The following is a 23768-nucleotide window of genomic DNA, read 5'->3' as shown; positions in this document are numbered from 1 at the left end:
AAACCCTTTTTTTTTTTTTTTTTTTTTTTTTTTTTTTTTTTTTTTTTTTTTTTTTTTTTTTTTTTTTTTTGCTCAGTGAGTCTCTTTTTGTTTGATAAATTACTTCCATGGTTAAAATTTTTGGTTAATTCTTTCCAGCCAATATGTATGATTAGAATTTAAATAGTATTTTTCCACCTGAAAGCACATTTTGTATAGGTAAGAAAAATGCCAGTAAAGTTTGCTAGTGAGCTCCCTTGCTGAATAGTATACCTGATGAAGAGGCCATTCTCCAAGAGTCTTCCTTCTGGAAAGGTGGGAATGTTTATACTTGAGTAGTGAGTGTGGGGAAGGTTAGTATTATTTAAACTGATGAAGCAGTACACTGAAGTTCTATTATTGTCACTGTTGCAAGCTCTTAACACAGTGAATTTGAAACTCAAGCAGAAGGAAAAGGGCAGGAGTAAGGTACAATGAGATAATCACAGCTCCAGGCCATGATCCACACTGGACTGGCTGCAGAGGCTTTAACAGCTTCTTCATAGAATGGAATGGAATGGCTTTCACTGGAGAACTTTTAGACCCCTTATATCTACTCAGCTTTTGGTACACTGACATCAATGTACTTGCATCTGCCTTATTCTGCTGCCTTTGGGCTTTTAGATCTCATGTCTGGCCAAAAAAAGATGATGTCAGATGCTGTTGCAGCGTGGCAGGGTGGTAGAAATGCTGCAACCTTCTTTGAGGTGTCTCAGAGTCTTTGAAGCTGCTAAGAGTAAGGCCACAAGAACAGCAATTTCAAGTCCATGCACACACACACACCACAGATATCTCAGTGGAGCGAAGACAGGAAGGGTCTTTGCATGGTATATTGCAGTGAGGGTTTACTGCACCCACCCCGCCAGAGCGACCAGAGACAAAACACAGACCCCATACTTGAGTATGGGGTCAGTGACCAGTGACCTGAGGGCACAGGGATGGGCACAGGGATGGGCACAGGGATGGGCAAAGGGCAGCAACCTGTAGGGGGTGAGGGGTGAATAATCGGGGTGGGCAGTGTCAGCTGGGCAATGGGACCAATCTAAAATAGATTGGCAGTGGTTCTGTAGAGCATCATGGGTTGAGTCCTCTTTATCAGCTTAGGTAGGAAAAACTCTATGATGTATTCTTCCAAGGCAAGGCTCTGGGGATTTCCCTGAGGGGGAGGAGTCAGAGGATTCCACAAGATGCTGTAAATGTGTTTTGTTTTCTTCTGTATAGTAGTCATTTCTGAGAAAAATGAAGAGATGGTATTCTCTACTTGCCAACTAGTAAAATGCTTAAACTAGCAAAAGGTAGGCAAGATTCAGGGATCAATTTAATGCAGTTTTATTTCCATGCTTTATCTTTAGAATCCTGACAAGTCATACTGTCACCAAAACATGAAGTTTTACAGTATTTTGAATCAAGAGAAATAGTTTCTCAGATAATTTCAAAATGTTGGGTGGGGGTTGCTTTGAAGATGATAGTCTTAAAGAAGAATAGTAATTCCAAAGTCGGGTTGATATTTGGTTTTATACTCTCCACATTTTCTATGGATTTCCATGAATTGTTCATGGACTACGACTCACTCTTGCCATTAGAACTTCAGGTGCAGATGGAATGGTTTCCATGGACCTGCTATGAGCCATGTGCCACAGATTGAATCCATAGGCTGCAGCTGGTATTTGGCATTGTACTAAATCCACCAGTCTGTTCTGAAATGAGGCCAAACTTCATGGAAATTCCTGATTTCTCATTCTTGTGTCTACACATTTGCCATTTTGTTAAAGATATTTTGCTATTTTTTGCTAGAACATAACTTAAAATTTGATACAAAACATATTTTAAAATTTGTAAAATTCTAAACCTACATTGTCAGCACTGCAAGTATTTCAGATATCTGAATTCTCTCATAATTCTTATATATTTTCCATGCTTTCAGAAAACCTTAGTATTGTTTTAACTCCCTTTTCCATTAAAATGACCTTTTAATTGGTTGGAAATATAGCCTAAATTTGATCTGTTCCAAAAATTTGTTCAGCAAAACTGACTGATGATTACCCACTTCTGGATCCAAGCTTATTACAAGAAAAACATAAATGAACCCTCTGTGGAATTTTACAAGATTTCTGGAGAGGAAGTGCAATATCCTCTTTGTAGCACAGAATGAACAGATATCCTAGTCTCAAATTTGCTACCAACTTTCCTGTGTTAACTTTGGACAAGTCACTAAATTTCTGCTGGCAATTTTCTTGCTTTGTAAAATAAGCTAATATTAACTTGCCACCAAATAATTTGACAACTCTGAGTGAATGCTTGCAAAATACTCTGAAAAGTCTGATGGAAAATGTTATGGAAATCCACGCCTCTGCTAGCCAAGGTGGATATTTACAATAGGTCCATATTTTATGTAGAGAAATAGAAATGTTCAAGTGTAAAACCAGATGACACCAAGACAGATCTAAAATTAAACACAGGAGGTATTTTTTGACCTTTCAACATAAATTATATAAGCACTCTTAGGTTATAAATAGTCCTTTGTTTTCCTTCTCTTTGTCTAACACTCAGAAGAAACACAGGGTTGGTTGTTTGTTGTAAGGAGATAGGGCAATGCTTTGGAGTGGAAACAATTGTGCACTGTTCTTTATTTATACAATTCCTATAAAGTTTGTAACTAGTATCTGTTGCATTGCTTAGCACTTTTTTTATCTTCAAACAGCTACAGGAATAAAGTTTCTATTCCTGAAAATGACAACAGCAGAAGAAAACAAAAACAGACACCAGTCCATTTCCAGCATGAAAGTTTCTTTCTTCTTTCCTGTTTTGATATGTTTGAAGAGCAAAAAAGACAGTGCTAGACTATTGTCAAACTGACAGATAAACACTTATATATTATTCTCTATTTTTATTACTTATCTTCAGAAACAGGAAATGTGACCATCTTTAAATGAAAGTATTTATATTAGCATTAAGGAACATGATACTGAATTCTTCAAAGAATGATGTGTGTGCATGTTTACAAATATTCCCTTGAACAACCAATCAGTGCTTAATGAGTAGCAATTTAATTTTGTGTCAAAAACATTTAATAAACAGAAAACTTACCCTGAAGTCAAGTGATTGGCATTTAAGAAAAACAGAAGTATGGAAATACCACTTTTTTCTTTTTTGCTTTCACACTTTCTGTGATTTCTCTGGGGTTTGTGTTATGGAAATAAGGTTATTGACATTACGATATATGTGAGGCAAATGGCTTTATTAGATATTGCATTTTGTGTCATTTAAATTTTTAATTACCTTTCAAACCCATTTGTTTGATCCATAACTTTTCACTGATAGCAATTATGATTCTCCACAGTAAATTGGAATAAGCAGGCTTATTCCGAAGAATACATGATCAGGCTTGTGTAATAACAGGCATCAGTTCGAAAACCAGGGATGGTGCAGTACTGTCCAGTCTCTGCAGGCTACTTAGAAATGCACTGAAAACTAATCAGACCTTGATTGCTGCAGTCCTGACTTGTTGGCTTAACTCCCATTTTCCCTGGTTATGTTGAGAAAACCTGTCATATTATGTGTAATCCAGTCCTCTGAGTTTAAGCAAATTAAACACTTGGGATCAAATTCACACATAATATAAGAGCATGAACTTAAGAGAATTATACCAAAGATTTTTTTTTTCTCAGTGATGTTATTTAATGACTCTTTTGCATAGTGATTTGTGGATTTATGAAGCAGTTTAGCGGCCCTGAGGACTTCACTCTATTATGTCCAAAAACCTTTCTCCATCCTCTATGTTGAATGTCTGCAATGATTTAATATAACTAATCCAGCTTAAGGAGGAAAGAAAATTCTGTCTCTGTGACAACTCTGTTTTGAGTTTCTTTGCTGAAACTGTCAGCAGGATACCAACTAATGCCAATTTTGATACCATTTTTATAAAGTGGGTACTTGTCCACAGTGAGCTGGATTAAGGCCACTTACCTAACAGTATTCTCAGGGCAGGAATTTATCTTTAGATGTTACTGCTGGTGCCAGATTTTTACAAGTAATCATAGATCTTCGTTTGAAATGATAATTAAAAAAAAAAAAAAAAAGATACTGACTTCAGAATGTTTCCTGTAAATAAAGCCTGTGGATCCAGGCTCTATAGGCTGCAATTATTTTATTCTAGCATCATGAAATGAAAGGCATAGCCAAGCATGAGCATGTCACACTTCAGGTGCTGTTGGAGCAGAGGTCTCTGTAGAAATGTTAGTAGCTCTCTCTTCATTTGAATGATTTCCTCAGCACAGCAGAGGAACAATAGACAGGCCTTAAGCTCTTGCTGAAAAAAAGAAACATCTGCTAAGGAAAGGAGAATTCTAAGATGAGGAATGCCCTAGCTGAACTCTGTTCTTGCTTCTCCCAGACACTTGCTGTGACCTCCAGTTAGCTATTTAACAACCCTGTGCCTATTATCACGTGTGTAAATTTAATATACTTACAATGTTCTGCCTTGGAGAAAGGCATGGGCCTCAACTTGCTTGTGTTTGAAGAGAAACTGAGATTATTACATTAGCCGTGTTGTATAAATGCTACACGTTGTGAATTTGTGAGTGAGCACTTGCACACATGGTGTGGGACACAGTCCCAAAACAGCACTTGTGAAGATAAATATTATCTGCATGAATGGCAATGCAACAACTGAGGGCAGTAAATTACATTCCAGCCTACTGTTCTGGATTTTGCAAGTGCTTGGGCTCCAGTGTACCTCCTAATTAGGTGGGGCGAGCATGTCCTACAGCACAGTGCCGCTGTTCCTGCCCCACATCCACGTCCTCCTGCCCGCGCTCTGCCTTCCTGTCCTTCACCCCGCTGCCTGCCGGCATGGTTGTGTACGCACCGAGGCCGGGTTTCTCAGCCTCGTGGCCGTTCCAGGCCCACGATTAAAGCCCACGCTCCTGGCCGCTCCGGAGGGGCGGCCGGCGCAGCGCCCCGCGCCCCCCCGGTCCCGCAGCGCATTGGCTGCGGCGGCGGCCGCCCCGCCGGGCCCGCGGGGTGCCCCGTGCCGGGCACTGCCTCTGACCTTCCCTTCCCTTCCCTTCCCTTCCCCGGCGCTGTCAGAGCGGATCAGCGGGCGCGGCGCTGCGATGGAGCGGCGAGCGGCAACGGCAGCCGCCGGGAGAGGAGGAAGAGGAGGAGGAGGAGGAAGGGAGAGATTAGCGCGGTGCCGGCTGGCGCAGAGGCGCGGCTGAGCGCTCCAGCGGGAGCCCGGGGCCCTGCGGACCGTGCGACAGGCACAGGCGGAAGGAGCGGAGATGCGGCCGCTCTCCCCGCGCTGCTGAAGCTCCCGGTCACTCGCCCGGAGGAGGGAGGCCGGGAAGGTCCGTCCTTCTCGCTGTTCTGCGGGCGCAAAGGGTGCCGGTGCAGTCCCCTCCTCTTGCTTTTATCCCAGCCCCGGAGCAGGAGCCGCCGCCGCCCCCTATCCCTTCCTGCGCTCTTCCCACCATGAGCGGGGCTGTTTTCACCTTATAAAGATGGCGGTGTGGGATCGCTGCAACCTTTAGACTAATGACTGTCAGAAACATCGCCTCCATCTGTAATATGGTGAGTGCTGGCGGGGGGCGGGCGGCGCGGCAGCCCCTGCGGGGGCCGGCTGGGGGCTGCCCCCGGGCTCAGCCCAACCGCGCGACTCCGTCCCTTGCCCCAGCGGCGGGGGAGCCGGGCAGGCTGCGCCGGGAAGTGCCTGGGATGGAGTTGGCCGACGGAGAGTGACGATGTCCCGAGGAGTTTTCCTGGAGCAGCCCGGGCGTGGGCCGGGGAGGGACTGAGATGCAGAACCGGTGCGAGGCCCCCCGGAGCGGGTCTGACCCCGGCCGAGGCGCGTTGCAGACGGAGCCGTGGCCCGCCCTTCCTCCGCCTGCTCTTCCTCCTGCCCTAATACTGCGAAAGGACCAAAGTTGGGTTCTGAATCCACATTAAATCAGTGACCCTGTTTAACCCCCTCAGGCACGCACCCTGTGGTCTCCTAGGGCCAGGAGCTCCTCAGATTACACAGAAAAGAAGGATGTTTAGATGCCTAATAACACTCTTTTGGATCCCGACGCTAGGTGCCTGTTCTAGGAAGTCTTGGCTTTAGAGCTAACAGGGTTTAACTTGCACTGCATGCTGCTCGAAGAGAACTGGTGTTTGTAAAGTACTCTTGAATCACTTAGCTTTCTCAAAACCAATTAGGCAATTAGGAAGGAATAAGGAAACGTTTGTGTTTTTGTTATGTTCTCTTTGCTACTTTTCTCCCCATGGAACGGTTGAAACAATGCTTTCTGCATTGTGTTTTGGTTTAATTTTAATTCTAACAAACTTGGAGCACCTAATTTGGTTTAGGTTTTGAAACTTCTTGGCAGGAGGAGGAAAAGCTCAAACTCTGTCAAAGACTTTTTAATACAGTGAGACTGTAGCAAACTTGCCAAATAAATGGTTGCATGCTAAGCATCCCAGTGCAAACAGAAGTGAATCCTATTTTTGTTCATTTTGGTTTTTTAGTCTGTATTTTTCACCCTTATTTCCAGGTTCTTCAAGAGCAGCTACACACAGTTGCCAGCTTCCCTCCATGTGGTGCCCCAGCATGCCTTGTGCTGCTGATGCCACACATACCATTCATCTGCCCTGGAGAATGGAGCCTGTCTCTAGGGTAAGGCAGTGGGCACAGCCCCAAAGGCCTGGCTCCTGTGGGGTCTCAGTGAGGGAGTGCAGATTGCAAACCTGCTCCCCTTCCACGTGTCGGCACTTCCACTTAAGTGGGATTGCTCTTTTGTTGCAAATGAGATGCCTGTGAAATCCCATGCTTAGGTTTGATTTGAACCTCAGCCCTCCCTTTGAAATGCCTGCTCTGAAATGCAGAGAGGGTGTGTCCATTCTGGGCTTAAAAGAATTAATACAAAATCCAGATTTGGTAATAATAACCTGAGTGCTCACCTTTTTTCACCAACAGTAACTAGTTCTCTGAACTTCTCATTGTTCTTAATGATTTCCAGTCCAGTGAGCCACAAATTCTGCAAAGATAGGTTCAGGAAATGGTACAGGACTGAGGAGAAAACCTAGGTGTACTTACCTTCTCTCTGAGTCAGGCTCCAGTTTTTACTGCTGATTAATGGTGGATGTGATGCCTTGCAAACTGTGTAAAAGAGCACTGCATGAAGGGGAGCTGGACACTCCTAGGTAAGACCTTGGCATAAACTACTAGGAACTCTGATTTTTTTCATGTGCTTCAGAAAGATGCACTTGCATGCAGCACGCTTCTCCCAAAGACTGAACAGATTCACAGCAGAACTGATGAGGTTGTTGCAGTGGTGTGCTGCTCAGCTGTCATTGCCAGTATATCCTGCAAAAGTAGCATCTGAGAGATGGAGAGGCCAAAGGGAAGAAGGAGAGCCCCAAGCAGAAAAGGCATACAAGGATTCATACTTAAGACAATTCTAGCTGATGGTACTGTGGCAGAAGGTGCAGTCAGTTTAATGTTACTGATGTTTTCAGGCTACATATTCCTTGAGGTCTTAGCTTTTAGAGATGCCATGTTGTGTTGGTCACATTTAGTTTTTTCTGGATCACCCTCAGGGACTGGAAGTTCTTTTAGGCAAAAACAATGGAGTTTTAGAGAGCTACAGGAATCTGGGGCTGTAAGAGAAATACAAACTCTTGCAAGTGTTGGCAACATTGCATTATGGCTCCTCCAAAAGTGTCCACTGTGATGAGGTGATGGACTTGAACTCAGTGATCTGTAGGAGCTATGACAACCTTCCAGATGGCTAGAGGTATAACAGTTAACATTTGCCTTTTAAAAACTTAAGTATTTGCAGTGCTAGTTTGATTTAGGACATCTGTAGAAATATATCTAGAAAGATGCTGAGATGCTGAATCCCAGACGTTGTTCCTGCGCTATAACATAGTGCTTGAAAACTGAGCTACTGACAAGCTGGGGACTAAGAAATAGCTGTGTAGCTCTTAGGTAATATAATATGTTTTTCTATATAATGCTATAAAATAGTAGGTTTCTAAATTTTTTAACCTAGTTAAACTCAGTAATTAAAAAAGGAGGCTTGTGGTCTTCATTTTTTCCCATTCTACTTTAGAGTGTTCAAAGAGGGTTTTTCATTTTTTTGAAAAAAAAAAACAAACCCAAAATCCAACCAATGATGTCTGGTTGATTTTTAGAGGAAGTGGGGGGAGTAGAGCAAGAGAGACAGAGGCAGCAATTGGTCCTGAAGTACTTGTCCTTCCCTGAATGCCACTTAGATTGTGTTCTCAATGATAGTCCTTTCTTGACAATGTTTTTTTTTGTGTGTGTTTGTCCAATGTTTGCTCTCATGTCCTGAATGGAAAAATATTACTGAAATTTAACTGAATTAATTGAAAAACCTGGCTAGCCAGCATTTTTGGATGTATGTTTGCTATTAAGTTGACTGCCTGGTATTTGATATCTTGGGTTGTAATTTTGATCTCCTAAAGATGGTAGATATTGTTAGTCTTTTCAGGAAGGATCAAAGCAAGTGTAGTAAAGCAAGAAAGACAGGGACAGTATTTAACTCTTTTGCAAAAGATACTTAGTACTATATATCCACTGGATAAGCTCTCACATGCTGAGACAGACACAGTAGGAGCTAGCCAGTAAGAAACAAATATTTGGCAGGGGTAGTTTCCACTTGGCACATTTACTTGTAGTAAATATTTAAATGCACAACTTTCTAGAATTAAACAAAATTCCTCTATTGTCTTTTAGCAGTTTTGTCCCCTATGTTATAATAATAGCAATGGTTCTAGTTATTATTCACTGATTTGCTTAATGAGAATTAAGAGCTAAAACTTGTTCTGAATGGGGGGAGGGGATGAAGGCAAGTGTGCCTGAAGGAATCCGTTGGATTCTTATGTGGCCATGATGGCCATGTTCCCTGAGAAGGGAGGTGTAGTCTGCAGGATGTTCACCTTACCTGCCCCTGTGTCAGCCCCTGTGAAAGCTCAGTCACTCTGCACACTATTTTCACCACTGAGGGATGTATACAATGTATACAGTGTATACAAGTTCTCATCTTTTATGTAGGACAGGTACAACAGATGTGAAGAAGCATAGGATACATTGAAAAAACTCTCTTTGAGGGAATACCTTGTATTCCCTCCTAGCACTGGCGGACTGCAGGCACCAAATAGGGATGTGGCGTGGCTCCTACGAGGCTGTAATTCTCTTTGCTTGTTGTTTCTGTGGAATAACCCAAGGAGTCAAGTACCAAATCCTGGTTCAAAGGTAGACAGGCATGCTGGCATTTCATGCTTACTGAAATCCTCTGCAGTGTGTTTCTCTGTTGATGAGCTTTAGGTAAAGCCTGGAGTTCTGAGTTAAGCTCATGCTGCAGCTGTGTCCTAGGGATATTACTGTTATGTGCAGTGAAGGACATCTAACCATTTCAGAATGTATTGACATACATTTATACTGATCTGGCTAACAAGCTCTGTGAATCATATTTCTTTCTTTTACAATTCTGTTGAGAACAAATATTAATTCCCTCCCTTTCATAATTTTGTAATAGTATTTCAAATATTCCAATTAGAACTTCATAGTGTTCTGACAATTAATGAACAGTATAATCTAAACACATTCAGATTTCTATGATACAAGGTATTATCTGAGATACCTCATAGTTACTCCCGGTAGTTGTTGTATAGCTATCCTTTGGAATAAAGGATATTTTGGAATAAAAGTTGCAGTTCCTTGGATTAATTTTGGAGTTTCATGTTACTTTTTCTTCTCATAGTCTCATAGCTATGAGTTTGAGAAAAATAGCTGGTTTTCTGCATGAAAACATTCACACAATTCATCAGGAGTTATGTGAACACCTGTGAATTGCAGCTTTCATTTAAAAATAAACAAACAAGCAAACAAACAGTTTCTAACAATCCTAGAAACTGGTTGTCGAGAAAAAACAAGCCTAGGAGACTCTACATTCAGGAAACAAATAAGAATAAATGTTGGATTTTTTTTTTTGTTTATTTAATAGCATGATTTTAGAGACTAATTGCAGCATTTGTTTGAATATAGGGCATTGGCAGAATGAAGACTCAAACTACAAACAGATTTGGAAAAGGCTTTATACAAAAAAAAAAAAACAACCTACAATTTTAATGCTGTGAAAATACTAAAATCCTGTTTCATACAGGAATAATAAGAATGTTATTTGGTTACAGAATTGATCACTATGATTTTCAATTGGATTTATTTATTTGGACAACCTGCAGTGTATATTTCTTCATGTCTCACATATCTTTCCATAAATACAGATAAAGGTAAAATAATACATGCCAGACAATAAAAATAGTTATCTGAAGGCATATTTAGATAGATAAAGGAAAATAAATTTTTGTATCTGATAAGATTAGACAGCTCGAGCAATGCAGTTTTAGAAGCATTGTCTCAAGAATGCACAATTTCAATATGACATAGAAAATATAGAAAAATATGAAAAGTATGGAGAATATTAAATGTAATCATTGTAATAACTTTCTGAAGTAATGAGAAACTTGAGAGTATGGCTGACAAATGGGTACTGGACTAACAGACAGAAAGTGTGCATTCCATCAAAAGATGAATGGAAGTCCACAACAGATATTTTTTTATTGGATAGAGGAGTATATGCAAAATGAGAAACATCCTAATATATAATTCCCAAAGTATCACCTCGAGTAATGGTTGCGGCTTGCCTTTCATGAATACCTTTTGATGGCTAAAGTGGTTATTATGTACTCACTAGCTGTTCGGAAAATAAGCACAAAAGGACAATTAATGAACACAACATGTAGTGTACAGTGTGTTTCTTTTAGATGCACAAAGTCTTTGGCTTCATATTGCTGAGTTAAGAGTAAACCAGTGGTTATGCTAAACAACTCAGTAAAGGAGCCTTATAGCTCAGCAAGGCTGAGTGAATCTGAATTGTGGAAGAGATGACATTCAAAACAGACTCTGGACCCTGATTAACTGTGTGTGGTGGGCAAGTGCCACACAGGAAGTGAGGTTCTGGTGGATTTGAAGAGCCACATTTGAAGAGTCTGTGGAGTCTAAGTTCTGGCCAGTCAGAGAAGCAGTCAGCCAAATCCCTTCTGCTGACCTTCCTTTAGCCTCCTAAACTGTCCGTGGTTGTCTGTTTTGTAGGTACACTCACATACATTTATTACATACATTATGTGCTTAACACCCCAGGATATCAGTGCTTCTGGGGAAGAACATCCCCACTGTCAGGACTCCACCCTAAGCATGGTTTGGGTATACTCAGCCATTGTGAAAAGGCTGTGGGGTTGAGGGTTTCAAACCAGCCATTACTGGATATTGCATGTTTCAGTTATTTAATTTGATTTTTTTGATTTCACAATTAATAGCCTTGTAACAACTGTATATAATGCATCCTCTGACAAGAAAGCCTCCAACTGTCCACCGAATATGGTAAACCTGTGTTATTTCTGATGTCGGACAGCCAAAATTAGAGACTTCCAATGATAGGAACTACATCACATTTCCTAATGTCTTACTGGAATCTACATTACACTAATTTGAGCTTGGTACTTCTCATCCTGTCCATTGCTGAGGCCAAGAACAGACTAGTTCCTTTCTGTAACAAACCATAGACTTGAAAATATTGTGCCCTTTCCTGAATTATGCAGCCTTTTCTGTCTTATGCAACACAACCCCATCCAACCCTTTTTTATAGGTCACTTTTCTCTAGAGTTGGGGCTTCCATTTTGACTGACTTCTTTTGGATTCTTTCCAGTAACCTTTATCTTCCTTGAAACCAGGCACCCAAATCTGGATGTAAGATGTCTTACCACTGACAAGTTAAATAGGAATGTTAGTTTAAGATCTTTGTAGAATACCACCTGCAAGAATTGATTATGTTGTCAACATTCGTTGTTGTGGTTTTGGGGATTTTTTTAAAATAACACTGCATACCTGTGGCTTATTCATCTTATACTACACAGAGACTTCCCCTTTCTTTCTTTCTTTTCTAAAACATTACTACCTTAGTCAGCTGTTTCCCATTTTGTACATGGCAGTTCTTCTCTTCATGTGCAGAATCTTGCACTTGTCTCAGGTCCTTAGGGGATTTCTCTACAAGAAAAATACTGTAAAAAAAGTTTTTAATTCTAAACCTGTCCTGCAACATAGCTGCAGCCCTTATTACTCACCTTGTATGGAGATTTAATGAATGTATTCCTACTTCTGTCTCCAGGTTGTCAGAGTATCCCAGCTGGTGCAGCTGTGATGAAGTTTAGAAGGTGCCTTGCTTTTAAAATGCTCTGAGGCAGCACATGTGCAGTCTCGGTGGTCTAGACAAAAATGTTACTGAAGAAGTTAATAGTTTGTAAGCAAATCTTAATTTTATTTTGACTAATGAAGCCATCTTGAGGCTATGCATTTTGAAGGAGGAAACTGGTCAAAACCAATGGTTTTGCTGCTTCCTCCAGTAAAAGCCTGGGTGCCACTAATGCAAGAACAATTAAGCTGGGGATACAGAAAGACTCACAAGAGAATATTGAGTTGCAGCTCGGTAAATGCTGTCTAATCTTGGAAAGTTTAAAGGTCAATATTTTTTTAAAATTACTTATGGATATAGACACTGGACTTGCAACACTTCAATAGAACCTCACTTGCAGTACTTGGTTGCTTTGTGCTTTGAGAAAACCAAGTTTCTCAGCTATGTAAGACTGAGTATCTTAAAAACTTTGCCCAAGGTTTTAAGTGGTTCAGGATTTCAGGTCTTGCAATTTTTATCCATTTCCTGGAAACCGCACAGTATAGGGCTGAAGTTATTTGTGGTATATGTGATACTTAGATCTGTAAATAGAGACAGCTTAGTGTACCCAGCAAAAGAAAAGGTTAGGCCTCTCCTTTCAAGCTCTTATAATTTGCTTTGATGATCAGGAGACTCTTTGGGAAAAACACGCAAAAATAATTTATTTGGATATATTTTGATAAATCATCTTTCCTAAAACAATTTGAATACACAGTGTTTTTTTCAGTCAGGCAAGGTTCTTTTGCTGTTTACTATGATCCCCTCTGTGTTTTCATAGAATCATCTCTTTCCTCTTTCTTCTTGTGGCAAAAATAGCTTTGCTGGAGGAACAAAAAGCATTTCCTCACAGAATGAAGAGAGAACTAATTTGGTTAAACTCAACCATCTTGTAGGACTTACACTTTAAAAAATTACAGAAAGGCTCCACATTTGGCATTTAATATCAATGAGTTTTTAAGAAGGCTGCTTCAGCTATTTCAGTTACTCACCATATCTCTCTGAAAGCTGAGATTGTTCCTGAGGATAGCCAAAGTCCAGCACTGGGGACAGGTGATGTGTCTTTGAAAACAGCTGCATCTATGCTGCATGCTGTGCTATTGCTAGTTCTCCTTTCACTCTTGATTCTTTGTCTTGCTTCTGGGAGCTAATTTCAGGATTTTACAGTTGCCTCCTCTCTTTTGAGTTATCCATCACTGCCATTTGTTGGCCAGGAGGCCTTCTCCATCTTTCTTTATTTTCCTTTTTCCTTCCCTTCCATGTGCTGTGCCTTCCAAAATCCTTAAACTCAGGCTGCCTAGCCCTGAAGCCATTTCTATTTTTACTCTAATTTTTCTTCTACCAGCCCAAACATCACCGTTAGTTTGTCTTAAGTCTTCAGTTTCCTCCTTCAGGAAATTATCATGTTGCTCTCACTTTCCCTGAATACTAAGAAAAAGAAATCTATTCTATAAATGTATATGATCTGAAACCCTTTGTCATGGACCAGCCATCTTCCTTCATTATCTCTTGCTCTTTGTGTATTTAAGTTTCTGTTTTAATTATACAATTTTAATGTGTTTTTCTGTTAGATTTTTTAGATTTTCTTGTGAACAAGACATTTCTTCTTATTTCTGTTTTTTGGTCTTTGTACAGACATATTTTTCAGTACCAAGAAAAAATTTAATTATTTTTTTATTTTCATACAGTGTTTCTGTTCATTTAGTAATACCAACTGGTAGGTGGCTTATGAAGGGTCCCAATTTCTTTACTGCATTCTTTTACTTTAAATTAAACACATGTATATTTCTAGAAAGTTAGTGCCATTTTTATATCTGTCACAGCACGAAGTTTATTCTGCTTTGCTGTCTTCTGTTGGCACTCTTTCATTTTGGCTCCTGTCCATTCCTCATCCTCCATAGAATAATTGTATTTAGATTACTTTTCTACATGTGATTTAATGAACTAATCTGATGACTTCTTTTTTATCCTGAAGGTTTATTTTAATATATGCTAAAGTGTAAAGGAACAGCAGGGGTTTTTTTATCTAATCTGTTTCATGTGATCCAAAGCACAAATGAAACTCTTAGCAACATTTTCAGAAATTTCAATGGAAAAGAAAACCAGCAGTCTTGTTCTTTGGACAGTTCAGGACAAAATAACAAGAGGAAAAAATATAGGTCATATGGGCTGAATGTTTTTGGAGCCATGCTGTGGCAAAAATCTTGGCCTGAGTTGACCTGTGCTTGGCTATGTCTCCAGCTGTATGTCTTTTTATGAGGGCTGAATGCTAATTGTTGAATTAAGTGGTAAAACTGAGAAATCAAGATTCCAACACCACAGAATGCGAAGTAGGAGTTTCCACATTGACCTGGTTCTCACTCTCATAAGGTCTGCATACCACAGTCACTGCACTGCATTTCCTTCACTAGTGTATTCTTTTAAGAAGGAGCCAGCCTCCTTTACTGTCTCTGTGCTCTGATATGACGTTATTTAATACTCCCAAATCCCACTTCAATGACTTATGCAGCCTCTCCTCATTTCAGGCTCATTTCTAGCTACACTGCTGTTCCTGCTTATTTTGGTGGAACTACAGTAGATTCAGCTGTGGAAGGATATTTCTCCTAGCTGAAGCTTTTATAAAACAATAGAGAGTGGTTGCTTTAAAATGTCTGAGCAGGTTTTCACTGTAGAAGTAATCAAAATTACTTGCTGGGAGTGAGAACAAACACAAACATGCTGGGAAAATAGTCATGGCTGATGTTTGCTATAGATTAACATCAGTAGACTAACTATGTTTTCCATTTTATATGGTTGATTTAAACTGAATTCTGAACCACCTTTAACACATCTCTAATAATATATTTTTTCCAGTTTAAACCTGGGTTGGGTGTACAATTTCTAGTATAATTTCTTGGAAAAATTTCCTTCTTCTGTCCTCGTGTCAACTGCTTATTGTGGAGACTTCATATGCAAAACAAGTAATTTATATGCAATGTGTCGTGGTTTGAGTTTTACCAAGTGGCCTGTCTAGGTTTTTTCTCCTTATAAGGAATATATCCTTCTTTGAAGCATCAGGTCTCTGTGCCTCTTTTCCTAGACTTCTTTTTCCATGGATTTAAGAGTAACTTTTTGGAGACCTCAGAATAAATAAAAATCAGACTGAAATTGCCTTTGATACAAGAGGGCTCTACTCCTAATGAAGTCTGAGAATTTACTCAAAGATTGAATTTAGCCTCACTGTTTTGTTGTCACTGTTACACTGTACTTTATTTGATATTTACAACAGCCAAGGCCTGGATTTACCTGGAGAGGTAAAAAAGCTCCATGATGAGATGTTACTAAGCATGTGGTTTTTTTCAACAGCAGGTACTTTGGAAATTTCCATGCAATGGAGAGTTTTTATATGAAGATTGGTTAGTATATATCATGAATTTGTTTGGTTTTCAGTGATAATTTTGTTTGGTAAATCGTGATTCTTGCTCTTTCTCACAATATTTATAAGAAAGGGTTTGTCCAACCATCTGGCATCCTCTGAAGTAAGAAATCCTGGCCCTGGAGGAAAGGCAAATGAGTAATGTAGGAGCAACTAGTTAGCAGAGCACTTGCATCATATACACTAACCTGTAGTTTTATGAAAGTGTAGGAGGTTACTTTTTAGAGATAATATTTTCCATGAACTGTAGAGGGAGAATTTATTTCGGTGTGGAGAATACTTCCTACAAAACTGGACAAACACCCATTTCATTTTTCTTTCAGGGAACTCAATTGTAGTGTTCAAAGCGAATTCAAAGAAAACCTTTGCTTTGATCTGAACACTGTACAATGAGTATTAATATGAAGATGTTTTTCCTCAGAAGATGCATTAATCTTCTGTAGTCATGATTCTCTTGTATCAGACAAGGTTTTGAGGGTAACAGTGGCTGTTTGCTTCACTGCTAATATCAGATAGGCAAATATTTATCAGTTTTTTCCATCTTGGAATGCTTTGCTGAATATGTGCATCTTTGGCAAGGCTGACTTTCCAAGCAATGAAACTAATCTTTGTATGAGACTTACATAATTATCACACTGTCATCTCTGTTGAATGGTAGCCAATAATTGCTTTGTATTAATCAATCTTTCTTTCCAAGTTTCTCATCAAGGCTTAGCAGAGTCTGGTGAGAACATATATCCCTTATGAAGTTTCTCATGAAGGCTTGTGCTTGTAAGGTACTTCAGTCTCAAAGGTTTCCTGGGAAGTAACATGGTCTGAGCAATGAACTCTGTGTATATGAGAGAAAGAGAGAGAATGGAAAAAGATCTGAGAAGGGGATGTGAAATATTAAATTTTTGGAGCTTTTCTGGAACCTGCCAGCTTAAAGGAGATGTTTTGCTTTCAAGGCTGGCAAGTTCTCAAGAGCACCTATGCTGAGTTTCACACTGCTAATTCTTTTGACTAAATCTTCTTTTAATGAATTGGCATGAAATAACAATCTAATTTGGCAAGCAGTGGTGATGGTAGGGGCAGTGAGGAAACAGAAACCAGGCCCTGGGGAGAAGATGGGGAAGGGACATGAGAATTCTAAATCTGATTACCGGTTACTTTGAAAATTTTAGCTGAAGAAGTCTAAGCAAATGTCTACCTTGACTTCACCAAGGCTTTTGGCACTGCCTCTCACAATGTCCTCATAGGCAAATTCAAGAAGTGTGGAGAGGGAGCTGGGCCTGTTCAGCATTGAGAAGAGATGTCTGAGAAAGGAACTCATCAACTTCTTTAAGTATCTGAAGTGAGGATGTCAGAGGATGGAGCCAAGCTTATAATGTGTATAGGAGTGATGACATTTGCTTTGGCAGCAACCTACCTTACTTTTTAAATAATTTAATCTTGTTCAAAAATGGGCATTTTCATATAGCAAGATGACAGGTAACATACCAAATTAGTGGTTGTACTTACAGACCAGCAGTTACATAAACAACTTTGGTGTTGAAGATACAGCTGAACATAACTTACCACACTAGGGCACTGACTAAGAGATCTAACAGTGCTTGGATTTATGTGCTCTTTAATGTTAGGTAGGACAAAATGGCAGGTATATTACATTTGCTTTTAGCATCTGTGATGTTACTAGAACTGAGTGCCAGTCTGAAGCCCAAGTATTGTTACAGGCTGATGTTTAATTCAGAGGGATTCATAGGAGTTTCAATAATGCTTAGAAAACCTGCCTTCCATCTAGGAACTGATTTTTAGGGTTGTACTGAAGATCAGCCACTGTCTTTATGAGACAAGAGAGTAATGGGATCCAGATGACCATGTACACAGTAAAAATAAAGGGGAGGTGGGTGAGGGAAGAATCACTGTTGTGACCTGTTCACTTCTAGTCATCTATTACCAGAGGATCCATGGCAGGCCAGTTCAGCTATCCAGATTTGCAAATATTTTTAGTGGCTCATGACACTGTTGTGCCTGCCTATCAGTAAGACAGAGTTAGCTTGGCTAATCGTAGCTAAAAGGAATTAATTATTTTCTGTCTTGATACTGTCCATAATTTTACTTTAGAATCTTAATATTCCATATGATTTCTTCTTTTTTAATGTTTTGTTGTTGTTTGGTTTGGGTTCTGATATTTTTTCCTTTTTTTTTTTTTTTTCCTTTATATAGGGCACCAATGCCTCTGCTCTGGAAAAAGACATTGGCCCAGAGCAGTTTCCAATCAATGAGCACTACTTTGGATTGGTCAATGTAAGTGGTCAATTTTGATGTTACTTGAAATTTGCTCAGTTCCTTGGTTTTGTTTTGTTTTTCTCTCTTCCCTGCTCTTATCAATCTTATTCTAATGCAAGATTGTCTTTTTTTTTTTAAGTGCTGCTCATATTGCAATTTTAGGCAAAGTGGGTTGCAAAACTATCAGATGTTTGAAGATGGCTTCGTACACCCCCAGAGAGAACAGTTCTATGAATATTTCCAGGGATTAGAACATACACTTAAATAAAATTAAAAGGCTATTTTAGGTGTGAAATAGGACGGAGGAAGTGATGAAAGTATGTACAAGTTTAGGTACAGCATTCTGCATTGGAGACTCTTAGGAGGAGCTTTTTTATTTGACCAAGGAGAAATGAGTGAGGAGAGTGTTTAATCACTTGTTTGTTCCCACAGAAATGATATAATAATTTTTTCCATTGAAAACATTATTCATTCTGCTACTGAGCAGTAAGATAGAGCCCAGATATGGAAATAAATTTAATGAAATCCACTACAAAAAATATTTTTCTTACAAGTGGAAACCTTTACTTTGTATCCTAGTTAATTTAGAACACCATAGTCTTTTCCATGAAGTGTCATGGTGGGTGTGGAAATATATTTCTACTGCAACTACATGGCAAAACGGCTGGTTTGTGACAGTGACAGGAGTCAGAATTTGAATGAACAGCTAGTTTTGTTGTGATGCACAGAGATTAAGCTTGTTTTTAATTCTGCATGGCAGTTTGGGAACACCTGCTACTGTAACTCCGTGCTGCAGGCATTGTATTTTTGCCGGCCATTTCGGGAAAATGTATTATCATACAAGGCCCAACAGAAAAAGAAGGAAAACCTCTTGACTTGCCTGGCAGATCTTTTCCACAGTATTGCTACTCAGAAGAAAAAAGTTGGAGTTATTCCACCAAAGAAGTTCATATCAAGGTTACGGAAAGAGAATGGTAAGTGTAAAACTGAAGTTCTCTAAGGTATTCATGCATTGATCAAAGTACAAATACGTATTGAGCAATGTGATCATATTAATCAGAAACACAGGTTAAATTGGTAAATTGTTTTCAGTACTTTGTGGGGTGAATTATTATTTTAGTATCTGTGTATATGATATTATGCTTGAAATAACCTTACCAGATTTCATAGACTCCCAGAGGTGTGTGAGAATTAGTGATGCTTTCACAGCGTGGTGGGGCAGACCTTCCTGTAGGGTGAGCTAGGGCTGGAAATAGGGTGACACTGCTGTAATCTTTAAATTGTTTTTTTGTGCAGTATAGCAGAGAGAAACATGGGGAGCAGCTGGCAGTATGGGAACTATGTGACCTAGGAAGGCTGCAGGCAGCACCAGTTCCAGAACACCCTGGGGGATCAGGAGCTGGGTACACGTGGGGTGGTCGATCCACTACACATCAGCTGCTGCTCTGGCTCTTGGAAGTGGTGGACACAGCCTTACTTGGTGTAGCATCAGACCCCTTTTGACCATTAAGTTGGCAATAGCATATGCCTAATCTTGTAGTACTGTCTAAGGGATATGAGGAACATCTTGAGATAGAGAAGCCTGTCACAGCTGCGTTTTGCCTGGATTCATATCCTTGTGGATGGTATGCTGAGAAACAGAGAGGCTTTGAATGAAGAGACAAAGTATGAGTCAAACACCTGGAAGAAATTGCTTCCTGGTGACAGCATATAAAGGGGCAGACTGTTCATTTCAGAGCAGACATTTGAAATCATGAAAAAGTTATTCTGAGTCATCTAGTGATAAATGCTCCCACACTGTTGGGGATCACTTGTAAAGACTGGATCTTATGTTTTCAGCTTTTTTAAATTAGTGCCAGAGTCAGTGTGTATTATCCTGCTTATATGTCCAGGCTAGACACTACAAAGCCAACGTTTCTGTACAATATTTTCTGAAGAAATCCATGTGAACTTTCTCAGGAGCAGGGGGATAAAAATACACATTTCTGGGAACACACATTCTTTTTTCTTTGACATGGTGGGCGAGTTAAGCCTTTACTGGAGAAGTCTGTACTAAATCACCACTGGGATATTTTCCCCTCTTACTGCAAGCAATTCGTATTGAACAGGACAAGTCCTTTCCCATCAGACTTGCTTGTGAAAAATGAGCTTTGTTAGGTGGTGTTATTATTACTACTTGAAGTGAGTTAACCTTGACTGGCTGCCAGGTGCCCACCAAGCCTGTCTCTCACTCCTCATCTCAGCAGGGCAGGGGGAGAAGTTTGTTTGCAAGAGATATTTATTAATAATGAAAACCCACCCATCTTTCTCTTAGATTTTAGTGACAAACATGACTTCACATGGCATAAAATATGACTTTGGCCAGTTTGGGTCAGCTGCCTCACCTGTGTTCCCTTCCCAGCCTCTTCCACACCCAGTCTATCAGCCTTTAGGCAGGATGAGGGACAGCCTTAATGCTGTGTGAGTGCTGCTCAGCATCAGCTGAAACACTGGTACATCATCACCACCATTTTAGGCACACCTACAAAGCACAGCATCCTGTGGGCTACTGTGAGGAAAGGTAACTCCATCCCAGACACAGAGCACAAGTGTGTGTCAGCATGCAGTGGCCTCAATTTTCCCAGCCATGTGGCTTACTGCCAAAACTCCATGGCGTTCCTAAGTGTCTGAGGGACTTGGAATATGGGGATGGAAATCAGTGCTGACTGAAGTTAGGCAGTGTCTAGTGTAAGGAAATAATTTGGATGAGTCACTCTCTTGCTTACTTCATTGACTGTAATGGGAGTTTCTAGACAGCTAAAGTTAGGTGAGATGAAGCTTTCCCCCAAAGTAACTTCACTGAAGCCAGGGTGACTGGCTGCAAAACTGTTCTTTGGAATGATTCCAAATACTTTGCTGAGCAAGGGCCAGTACAAGTACTTGGGGAAAAAAATAATTTTCTTTCTTTGAGGAAAGGATATTCAGCTGTACAAATCTTGACTCTCTTCTTCACAGATCTCTTTGACAACTACATGCAGCAGGATGCACATGAGTTTTTAAATTACCTGCTCAACACCATTGCAGACATTTTGCAGGAGGAGAAGAAACAGGAAAAGCAAAATGGGAAACTGAAAAATGGCAACATGAATGAAGCTGAAGAGAACAATAAACAAGAACTGACCTGGGTGCATGAGATTTTTCAGGGAACACTGACTAACGAAACTAGATGTTTGAACTGTGAAACCGTAAGCATTGGGATAGATTTTTTTGTTGTTTTTGCCCATTAATAGATAGATACATTTTGTATATATAAATATATGAATCTTTTCAGACATCTGAGAATTGTGGATATTCCTGTAGAATTTACTTCTTGAAGTGAGTATATTCTTTTCTAAAAATTTATTTTTCTAAGCATTACTTGGCAAATCCCTGCCAAGTTTTGCTGTCCTAATACATATGTCTACAGTTAAAATCCTTGCTAGTGAATCAGTACCTTTCCTTATCACTGTAATTGTGAGAGAAGTTATTCACATCATATTCATAAAATAAGTGAAACATTAAGATTATTTATGTTAATTCCATTTTAAGAGTCTGACAGGTATACAGAGGGTTCATTTTTAACAAACTGTTTTCTTTTTTCTCCCTAGTATTTTCTAAAGGATGGTGTCAGTTTGAAATCTCTTATGTCTGTTCTATAAGTAAAAACTATTTTTTGTCGGGAAACCTGATTGCAAGTCTCCTATTGATTACTGTATTTTTCAAACACATGCTCCTATTGAAAGAGAAAAGAAATAATTTTTTGAAATTGTTCCTGTGAGGTTGCATGAAAGAGTAACACAGACAGGAAAAAAAAATCTTTGGGGAGAGCACTGACACTGACCTTCCACAAAGGTTGGAATTAATATCACCTAACCTTTGCTTGGTAAAGCAAAGCTGATAGGCATCAAGGAGGAGCCAGTTATCTCAACTCCTGCAGATGATGGAGATTGTGAAAGAGCTTTTACAGAAAACTCCATCTGTCTCTAGGCTGTTTCATGAAACAAAGTTTTTAGCAGTATCCGGTGTTTTGTTCCTTACAGCTTGTCCTGCCTCCATGGTGTTACTAAGCTGCTGCAGTTGTTGGTGCAGCAATGCTGAGAACTGGGCCAACAAACTGCTCTGGCCTAAGAACGATGTACTTTTACTAAGATCAGTACTGCTACTATGGGCTTCCTCAAAGAAAACACAACTTTAGATTAGCTGCATTAAGATGGGAGAAGGTACCCAGAGAAGGTATCTTCAGACAGCAAGCTGAGGTTTAGACAACTGAAATTTGGTGAGATGAACTCTACCATGTCCTACCAGATGAGTGAAAGAACATGGTCTGATATTTCTAATCATAAAGAATAGCTCTGTATTCCAAGAAAATGTGTATGGCTTTTCCAGGAACGTGGTCAGAGGAAGATGGTGAGAAGAGATATAATGATAGTCAACATAAGATGTTGGAGCAAGTTTGGAACAAGCTTGTATAAGTGAACACATGAGAGAGATACTGAAAATTAATTATTTAACCTATTTCAGTTATAAAACCTTGGATAATAGCAAGTTAAAATAAGTGAAAGATTAGAATTTTTTAACTGACAAGCTTCTCTAAATAGTTGTGGCCTAATTCTAAATCAATATCTAATGTTTACTTGGAGAAACTGGTGAAACGACAATGTATACTTGGGTAACAGCATAACTGCACAATTCCATACTTGTAGTTCAAAGTGATGAAGCTTTATGGAAAATGTAGCTTGTCTGCAGCTTCCTCTGAGTATAGAAATACTGTATACTACTCAGGATATTTTTCCAATGTGTTTTCCTTGGATTAGTGTAACTTGAAATCTTAGGAAAATAGTAAAACAGATTAAAAGTTTTCCTTTGCTAAAATATTCATAAGTAGTACCTGAAGAATCATTCAGATTTCAGCAGTTCTTATTCTCATTTACAAAGAGTGCAGTTTGAATGGTTTACCAGCTACCTTTAGTTTTAATCTGTATTATTTTAGCTCTAAGTAGCTCATCTTCCCTCCCAGGAAATATTTGATGTGCAGAAATCAATAACAGAATTCCTGGCTTCTTTGAGGCATTCAGATGAAGCACAATGCCCGCCAAGGACTTTTTCAAGTGTTTAAGTTCTCATGATACTCAGTGTGTCTGACAGAACTCTAGTTCCAGCTGTAGAGACACAATGTTCTCTGAAGCTTTGTTGCTTTATCTTTCAAATTTTAGCTGTATATTTATACTGCAGTCAATTGCTGCTGGTTTTGTGGTTTCCTGTCCTCTGTGGGTCAAGTCATGTCTCAGGGAGGATTTTTGTTTGAAGAACTGCAGTTCATTTCAGTTGGGTGTGCATTATTCCTCTGTACATCTTTGATGATATCAAAATCAATCCAGCCAAAGGTGTTTCCCTGTATTCAGATCTGATATGGGCTGCATTCACCAAGCTTATAGTATCCCTGACATAACACAAATATGAACTCAAGGTGGTACATAACTATTACATCCACAGCACTCCAAAAATCTGAGCATGAGGGACTTCTGCCAGACCAGTGGATTCATTTCCTCACAGAAGTTCTTGATTTGGACTTTGCTATTCTCCCATCTGATTTAGTTATTCTAAGGAAATGCAATAGGATGCAAAAACATGGGGTGTTCATGCAGCATTTTATAAAAATATTGTTCTGAATATGACTGAATTCATGTGCAGTAAGTAATTCTGCAGTCTTTTGACTCAGTTGGAGTATTACAAGAATTAGCCATTTGGATTTTTTTTTT

General features: G+C 39.6%; 1 protein-coding gene across 1 annotated transcript in view; it reads left to right on the top strand.

Moving 5' to 3' along the window:
* Nucleotides 1–5038: 5038 nt before the first annotated feature.
* USP46 (ubiquitin specific peptidase 46) overlaps nucleotides 5039–23768 on the top strand; it is a 33933-nt gene continuing 15203 nt past the window's right edge. The window contains exons 1-4 of the mRNA XM_041478941.1: nucleotides 5039–5589; nucleotides 17929–18009; nucleotides 18752–18965; nucleotides 20986–21215. Of these exons, the coding sequence (XP_041334875.1) occupies nucleotides 5554–5589; nucleotides 17929–18009; nucleotides 18752–18965; nucleotides 20986–21215 (561 nt within the window). The 5' untranslated portion in view covers nucleotides 5039–5553. The remainder of the gene's footprint in view (nucleotides 5590–17928; nucleotides 18010–18751; nucleotides 18966–20985; nucleotides 21216–23768) is intronic.

This window comes from Pyrgilauda ruficollis, unplaced genomic scaffold (assembly GCF_017590135.1).
Source record: "Pyrgilauda ruficollis isolate IOZ18807 unplaced genomic scaffold, ASM1759013v1 scaffold1, whole genome shotgun sequence".
Taxonomy (NCBI): Eukaryota; Metazoa; Chordata; class Aves; order Passeriformes; family Passeridae; genus Pyrgilauda; species Pyrgilauda ruficollis.
This window is presented reverse-complemented; position numbering and strand designations above follow the sequence as displayed.